The sequence below is a fragment of the Pongo pygmaeus genome, chromosome 7 (assembly GCF_028885625.2).
Source record: "Pongo pygmaeus isolate AG05252 chromosome 7, NHGRI_mPonPyg2-v2.0_pri, whole genome shotgun sequence".
Taxonomy (NCBI): domain Eukaryota; kingdom Metazoa; phylum Chordata; class Mammalia; order Primates; family Hominidae; genus Pongo; species Pongo pygmaeus.
The window spans coordinates 156,564,589-156,571,749 of NC_072380.2; the positions used below are offsets into that span (position 1 = coordinate 156,564,589).

General features: G+C 67.6%; 1 protein-coding gene across 1 annotated transcript; it reads right to left on the reverse strand.

The window, feature by feature from the left end:
• Positions 1-309: 309 nt before the first annotated feature.
• NAPRT (nicotinate phosphoribosyltransferase) lies at positions 310-7,019 on the reverse strand. Its single transcript, XM_054497420.2, has 13 exons — positions 6,159-7,019; positions 5,811-5,938; positions 5,652-5,734; positions 5,264-5,394; positions 5,057-5,172; positions 4,641-4,837; positions 4,427-4,567; positions 4,079-4,163; positions 1,147-1,227; positions 948-1,050; positions 716-870; positions 511-618; positions 310-425 (listed from the first exon to the last, which is right to left on the reverse strand). Exons 1-13 carry the CDS (start codon positions 6,382-6,384, stop codon positions 363-365), a joined length of 1,617 nt encoding a protein of 538 aa, XP_054353395.1. The 5' UTR covers positions 6,385-7,019; the 3' UTR covers positions 310-362.
• Between the last annotated feature and the right edge of the window lie 142 nt (positions 7,020-7,161).

Consider the following 7,161-nt stretch of genomic DNA (forward strand, 5'->3'; position numbering starts at 1 on the left):
CTAGCAAGGAAAGGTCTTCTGCAGCAACTCCTTCAACTCCAAGGCAGACACCAAAGCCCTCCCTGCCTGTGGTCTTGTAGTTCTAGTGTGGGATCTGACTCCCCACAGCCCACCCCAAGCTGGGGAACTCCTCACTGCCCTTCGGGCTTCAGCACAGGGCTGTCTCCCACCCCGGCAGGGCCTGTGCTTTCACTGGGATGCAAATCCTTCTGCTCCCTCGAGCTCAGATTCCCAACTCCAGCCCAGCCCCAGCCCGGGAGGCCCAGCCCGTGGCTGGGTGAACAAACACACAAACAACACAGGACAAGCTGTGGGGAAAAGTGAGTGATTCGTGTTATTTCCAGGCAGCCCCACTCCGAGTCTCAGGGGGACGGCCCTGCACGCAGACTGTTCACCAGGGCCTGCAGCCTCTCGGACAGCACCACCTGCAGGGAGGAGAAGAGGGGAGCAGTGGGCAGGGTGAGGGCGGGGGCACACAGGGCAGAATGGCAGGGCGGGCCTCCCCCCAACCTGGTACTGTGCAGGGCTCCGCAGCCGCCTGTGCTCAGGGCTGAGTTGGCTCAGGGACAGCTGGGCCAAGGCTCTAGACTCTGCCAGGGATGGGAGCGGCTCACACAGCTGCAGAGAAGAGGTAAGGAAAGAGAAGCTTGGGGCTGGCTCCCAGTCAGGGCTCTACTGGGGCTGGGGGGCAGGATGAGGGCGGTGGGGCAGCCACCTGTCCCTGCTGGAGGCAGAGCCGCAGTAGTGGCTCCACCTGGGCTGGCCTCACGGTACAGGGCTCCTGGGCCCCTGGAGGCCACACCCTCAGCTCCTGCCCAGCCTGTGGCTCCGGCTCTTCTGCTAACTGCAGCACGTCCATGAGTAGAGACCCTGTGTGGGTGAGGCAAGAATAAGGGGGGGCCCTGGTGTTTTGAAGGTGGACAGCAGGGGGGATGGGAGGGCCTCACCGTCAGAGCCCAGGAGCCGGAAAGCAGCCTTGCTCCCAGGCAACGTCTGCTTCTCAGGGTCCTCGGTCAGCTTCATTCGCGGCTGGCCCCCGACGGCCACCAGCTGCAGGGAGAGGGCGTTGAGCTCGCTGGTCCTTATCCCCCACCCAGCACCATCCCTCAGACCTGCCCCAACCTGGGCCCCCAACACTGTCCCTACCTTATAGACGCCGCCCAGGGAAGGCTGTTGGGGGCAGGTGACCACACTGGTGCCAATGCCAATGACATTCACCTCACTGCCCTGGGTGGGGAAGGGGGTGGCCGTGAGCCCAGCTGCCCTAGGTGGGGAAGGAGGTGGCAGTGCCCTGGGTGGGGAAGGAGGTGGCACTGCCCTGGGTGGGGAAGGAGGTGGCAGTGCCCTGGGTGGGGGAAAGAGGTGGCACTGCCCTGGGTGGGGAAGGAGGTGGCACTGCCCTGGGTGGGGGAAGGAGGTGGCACTGCCCTAGGTAGGGAAGGAGGTGGCAGTGAGCCCAGCTGTCCTGGGTGGGGAAGGAGGTGGCAGTGCCCTGGGTGGGGAAGGAGGTGGCATTGCCCTGGGTGGGGGAAGGAGGTGGCACTGCCCTGGGTGGGGAAGGGGGTGGTCGTGAGCCCAGCTGCCCTGGGTGGGGAAGGAGGTGGCAGTGCCCTGGGTGGGGAAGGAGGTGGCAGTGCCCTGGGTGGGGGAAGGAGGTGGCACTGCCCTGGGTGGGGAAGAAGTTGGCACTTCCCTGGGTAGGGAAGGAGGTGGCAGTGTCCTAGGTAGGGAAGGAGGTGGCAGTGAGTCCAGCTGCCCTGGGTGGAGGAGGTGGCATTGCCCTGGGTGGGGAAGGAAGTGGCACTTCCCTGGGTGGGGAAGGAGGTGGTCATGAGCCCAGCTGCCCTGGGTGGGGAAGGAGGTGGCAGTGCCCTGGGTGGGGGAAGGAGGTGGCACTGCCCTGGGTGGGGAAGGAGGTGGCACTGCCCTGGGTGGGGGAAGGAGGTGGCACTTCCCTGGGTGAGGAAGGGGGTGGTCGTGAGCCCAGCTGCCCTGGGTGGGGAAGAAGGTGGCAGTGCCCTGGGTGGGGAAGGAGGTGGCACTGCCCTGGGTGGGGAAGGAGGTGGCACTGCCCTGGGTGGGGAAGGGGGTGGCAGTGCCCTGGGTGGGGGAAGGAGGTGGCACTGCCCTGGGTGGGGAAGGAGGTGGCAGTGCCCTGGGTGGGGGAAGGAGGTGGCAGTGCCCTGGGTGGGGAAGGAGGTGGCACTGCCCTAGGTAGGGAAGGAGGTGGCAGTGAGCCCAGCTGTCCTGGGTGGGGAAGGAGATGGCAGTGCCCTGGGTGGGGAAGGAGGTGGCACTGCCCTGGGTGGGGGAAGGAGGTGGCACTGCCCTGGGTGGGGAAGGGGGTGGTCGTGAGCCCAGCTGCCCTGGGTGGGGAAGGAGGTGGCAGTGCCCTGGGTGGGGGAAGGAGGTGGCACTGCCCTGGGTGGGGAAGGAGGTGGCACTGCCCTAGGTAGGGAAGGAGGTGGCAGTGAGCCCAGCTGTCCTGGGTGGGGAAGGAGATGGCAGTGCCCTGGGTGGGGAAGGAGGTGGCACTGCCCTGGGTGGGGGAAGGAGGTGGCACTGCCCTGGGTGGGGAAGGGGGTGGTCGTGAGCCCAGCTGCCCTGGGTGGGGAAGGAGGTGGCACTGCCCTGGGTGGGGGAAGGAGGTGGCACTGCCCTGGGTGGGGAAGAAGTTGGCACTTCCCTGGGTGGGGAAGGAGGTGGCAGTGTCCTAGGTAGGGAAGGAGGTGGCAGTGAGTCCAGCTGCCCTGGGTGGAGGAGGTGGCAGTGCCCTGGGTGGGGGAAGGAGGTGGCACTGCCCTGGGTGGGGAAGGAGGTGGCACTGCCCTGGGTGGGGGAAGGAGGTGGCACTTCCCTGGGTGAGGAAGGGGGTGGTCGTGAGCCCAGCTGCCCTGGGTGGGGAAGGAGGTGGCAGTGCCCTGGGTGGGGAAGGAGGTGGCACTGCCCTGGGTGGGGAAGGAGGTGGCAGTGCCCTGGGTGGGGGAAGGAGGTGGCACTGCTCTGGGTGGGGAAGGAGGTGGCACTGCCCTGGGTGGGGGAAGGAGGTGGCACTTCTCTGGGTGAGGAAGGGGGTGGTCCTGAGCCCAGCTGCCCTGGGTGGGGAAGGAGGTGGCAATGCCCTGGGTGGGGAAGGAGGTGGCAGTGCCCTGGGTGGGGGAAGGAGGTGGCACTGCCCTGGGTGGGGAAGGAGGTGGCAGTGCCCTGGGTGGGGAAGGAGGTGGCACTGCCCTGGGTGGGGAAGGAGGTGGCAGTGCCCTGGGTGGGGGAAGGAGGTGGCACTGTCCTGGGTGGGGAAGAAGTTGGCACTGCCCTGGGTGGAGAAGGAGGTGGCAGTGCCCTGGGTGGGGGAAGGAGGTGGCAGTGCCCTGGGTGAAGGAGGTGGCAGTGCCCTGGGTGGGGAAGGAGGTGGTCGTGAGCCCAGCTGCCCTGGGTGGGGAAGGAGGTGGCAGTGCCCTAGGTAGGGAAGGAGGTGGCAGTGAGCCCAGCTGCCCTGGGTGGAGAAGGAGGTGGCAGTGCCCTGGGTGGGGAAGGAAGTGGCACTGCCCTGGGTGGGGGAAGGAGGTGGCACTTCCCTGGGTGGGGAAGGAGGTGGTCGTGAGCCCAGCTGCCCTGGGTGGGGAAGGAGGTGGCAGTGCCCTGGGTGGGGGAAGGAGGTGGCACTGCCCTGGGTGGGGGAAGGAGGTGGCACTTCCCTGGGTGAGGAAGGGGGTGGTCGTGAGCCCAGCTGCCCTGGGTGGGGAAGGAGGTGGCAGTGCCCTGGGTGGGGAAGGAGGTGGCAGTGCCCTGGGTGGGGAAGGAGGTGGCAGTGCCCTGGGTGGGGGAAGGAGGTGGCAGTGCCCTGGGTGAAGGAGGTGGCAGTGCCCTGGGTGAAGGAGGTGGCACTGCCCTGGGTGGGGAAGGAGGCGGTCGTGAGCCCAGCTGCCCTGGGTGGGGAAGGAGGTGGCAGTGCCCTGGGTGGGGAAGGAGGTGGCACTGCCCTGGGTGGGGGAAGGAGGTGGCAGTGGGCCCAGCCAGAACCTGCAGGGACCCCCGGAGCCCCCCAGCCACCCTCCGCCTACCCCCTCATCCACCCCACCTCCTGGGCCAGTCGGGCCAGCGCCTCCTCGTCAATGTTGTTGCTGACTGCGATGGAGACTGACTCCAGCCAGGGCACCTGGAACCTGTCGCGTGGGTGAAGAAAGGGTGGGGGCCGCCCCTCAGATCTTCCTGATTCACCCTCTTGTCCCCCTGCCCCCAACCCCCCGCCTCAGTCAAGGACACCTGTGCTCACCTTCTGCTTGGGAGCTCCTAGGGAACCCCACCGCTTACCTCCCTGCCACGGCCTGCAATATCACCACTGAAACTACAGCAGAGCACGTCACTGTCCTTCCCTGCCCCATTCCCAAATCTCCCACCAGGCACACCTCCTCCCCAAGAAACTCACTGCGCTGCAGCAGCTCGGAAGACCTTGCGGATCTCCTGAGCCTGCTGTAGCAGGTCGCCACTGTCCAGCCTCACGCCCACTGCCCGGTAGCCCAGCTCTCCCAAGGCCAGGGCGACTGCTAGGAAGTTGGGCAGACCACTCCTGCAGGAATGGATAAGGGGGTCACGGGCTGCTGAGGTTCTGCTGAGCCCACCCCTAAAGTGCCGGGGCTCACCTCCACACGCTGTAGGAGTCCAGGAGGCCCTGGAAGGCCCGGGGAAAAGCCAAGGCATAGGCCACAAAGGCTGCCCGCTCGCCTGGGTGCGGCTCCTGCACCCCCAGCCCCAGGTGGGCACACACGGGCTCCAGCCACACCTGGGCTTTGGCTGCCAGGTCCACCCCAGGGCCCTCACCAGCTGCTGGCGCCAACATCTGTGGAACAGAGTCGGTGACGAATGGGGGCCAGGAATGCAGTATGAGGCCTGGGAGCAGCCAGGGACACCCTAGTTTGAGGGCAAAGGTAATGCAGCCCGTGCCAGCTTCCTGGGATAGCACTGGGGTGACCTGACTGGGTGGCACACCGCTCGCCAGAGAAAGGGCTGGCTTGGGGCCTGTCGCCTGGAGACAGCAGGGTTGAGAGGAGGGACTGACCGGGTCAGGGGGCACCTCGCTGCCTGAAAAGGAAGTGACGAAGGAGTGGGCCAGGGTCCCGGCCACCGGCACACCTCGCAGCTGGCCCGCTAGCACGTTGCTGCTGCTGTCGAAGCCTGGAGAGGAAGGCGGTGGGATTGGGGGACTTCGGGCCAAGACGGGGCTCCTCCTTCCCGGCCCTTGCCTTGCCCCGCACCAGACACTCACCGCCCAGGTAGCTGTAGGTGGAGGCTGTCAGGCCCCCATCGGGGCCCTGAGCCCGCCTCAGGCCCATCTCTAGCAGCCGCTTCTCTGGCCCTGCGATCAAGCGAAGCCGCGCTGCGTTGGTGGCCACCAGGCTGTGGGGAGCCAAGAGTCAGGGGGGCCCAGGGTGAGGGTCGCCAGGCCACCCAAGACGGCGGTTACCTGGGGCCTGGAACTTCTAACCTGGGAGCTCCACTCTCACCCAGCCCCTCCTTACACCCTGCACAGTGGGGGCGGGAGGCCAGTCCTGGGACCCCCGGGCAGCCAGCCCCGCCGCCACAGTCCAGCACCGAACCCCAGCGCTGCGGGCCCATCCCATGCCCACGCTCCCTGCCAGTGGCCCGCAGCCCACCTGGCGTAGCTGACCAGGCAGAGCAGCGGTGTCTCCAGCAGCTGCACCACCAGGAGCGGCCCGGACACCTGCAGGAGCGGCACCTGCGGGGAGCGAAGTCAGCTCCGCGCTCGGCCCAGCACCCCGTGGCCGCCGCGCCGCCCGCTTACCCCTACTCACGCCCGGGAAGGCGAGGGAGCCCTCGGGCAGGGCTCGCACCGTCACCTCGGAGCAGTCGAGGGCCCGAAGGTGCTCGAAGAACGCAGGGTCCGTGTCTGGGGGCAGCACCGAGGCCAGGAACTGCACGTCTGGAAACGAGGTAACTGCGCTGAGACCAGCGCGGGGACAGGCCGGTCGTGGGACATGGGTGGGTTCCATTGGGGGGCAGGGACTTCCACCGGCCACAGGTGGGGGCTTCTGTCGGGCGTGGGGGGATCGTGGGGTGGGGGTTTCCGTCGGGCATGGGCGGCTCCCGGGGTGGGGGCTTCCGTCGGGCGTGGGGGGCTCGTCGCGCGGGCGGGGGACTACCGGCGTCCCGCAGGCGGAAGGCGCGCAGGAAGCGCACACAGTCGCGCAAGCCGGCGGCCAAGGCGAAGGCGCCATCGAACGGGCAGCGGCGGAAGAAGAGCTCGAACTCGGCGGCGTCCCGCGCCCGGCCCGCGCGCCAATAGCCCAGCGCCATGGTGGCCTGGTAGAGGTCAGTGAGGAGCGGCCGCGCCGCCGCGCGCCCCTCGGGGTCCTGCTCCGCCGCCATCCCGCTCCCGACGTCCGGACTCCGGCCCGCCCCGCCCCGCCCCGCCCCGGCCCCGTGACGCGCCCCGGCCTATGGCGCACTCCGTGTGGGGCTTATCGTGCGGTTTGGGAGCGGCACGGGACGCGATGGAGGACGGGAGAGGTCTAACAGTATCGGCGCGCTGAGAGGGGCTGAAACAGCTGGACCCGAGATGGGGTGGGAGATGTCACCTAACTCCTCTCGGACCCCCAACCCTACTCCAGGCCCAACGGCCTCTTTGGAGCGCAGCCCGGTCCTGGTCACCAGAGGTGCCCCCAGTCGCTCGTGTCTCTGCCCCTTGGCCGGGCCATTAGGTGCAGCTCAGGACTTGCCAAGAGGCGGAAAGGGTGGAGGACAGACCAGCCAGACTCCACCCCCACCGACCCAGAAGACAACCGCTGGCCAGCAGCCAGCTTCTGCCCTGGGCCTGGGGAGGGCGGCCAGAGGCTGCCTTAGTTGGAGCTTGAGCAGCCAGGCTAGGACGAGGGAGCCCAGATGGACGCAAATGTCGTTTGGAAAGAGCTTGGCACCCAGGAAAGGGCGGCGTGGGGCGGGGGGGCGCATGCACACTGTCAGCTGGCACCAAAAGACCTTCTGTGGCTATGAAGGCCCAGTGTCCCTCAGTGCTGGCTTTTATGGGGTCCTGCACTCCGAGCCCCACAGAACACTTTCTAAAGCTCTGAGGGCAAAGTCAGGGGCCACTACCCAGGAAGAATCCATTCCCCTTGTGGCTTGGGGCCCCGAGGACACAGTCTGACC

What these genes read in the sequence shown, in the direction of transcription:
- NAPRT (XM_054497420.2), bottom strand. Translation starts at nt 6,384, where the DNA reads ATGGCGGCGGAGCAGGACCCCGAGGGGCGCGCGGCGGCGCGGCCGCTC. An exon ending in TGCCTGGTCAGCTACGCCAG is followed by an intron (nt 5,395 to 5,651) that starts GTGGGCTGCGGG and finishes GGCTCCCCACAG; the next exon opens with CCTGGTGGCCACCAACGCAG. An exon ending in GACTCCTACAGCGTGTGGAG is followed by an intron (nt 4,568 to 4,640) that starts GTGAGCCCCGGC and finishes CCATTCCTGCAG; the next exon opens with GAGTGGTCTGCCCAACTTCC.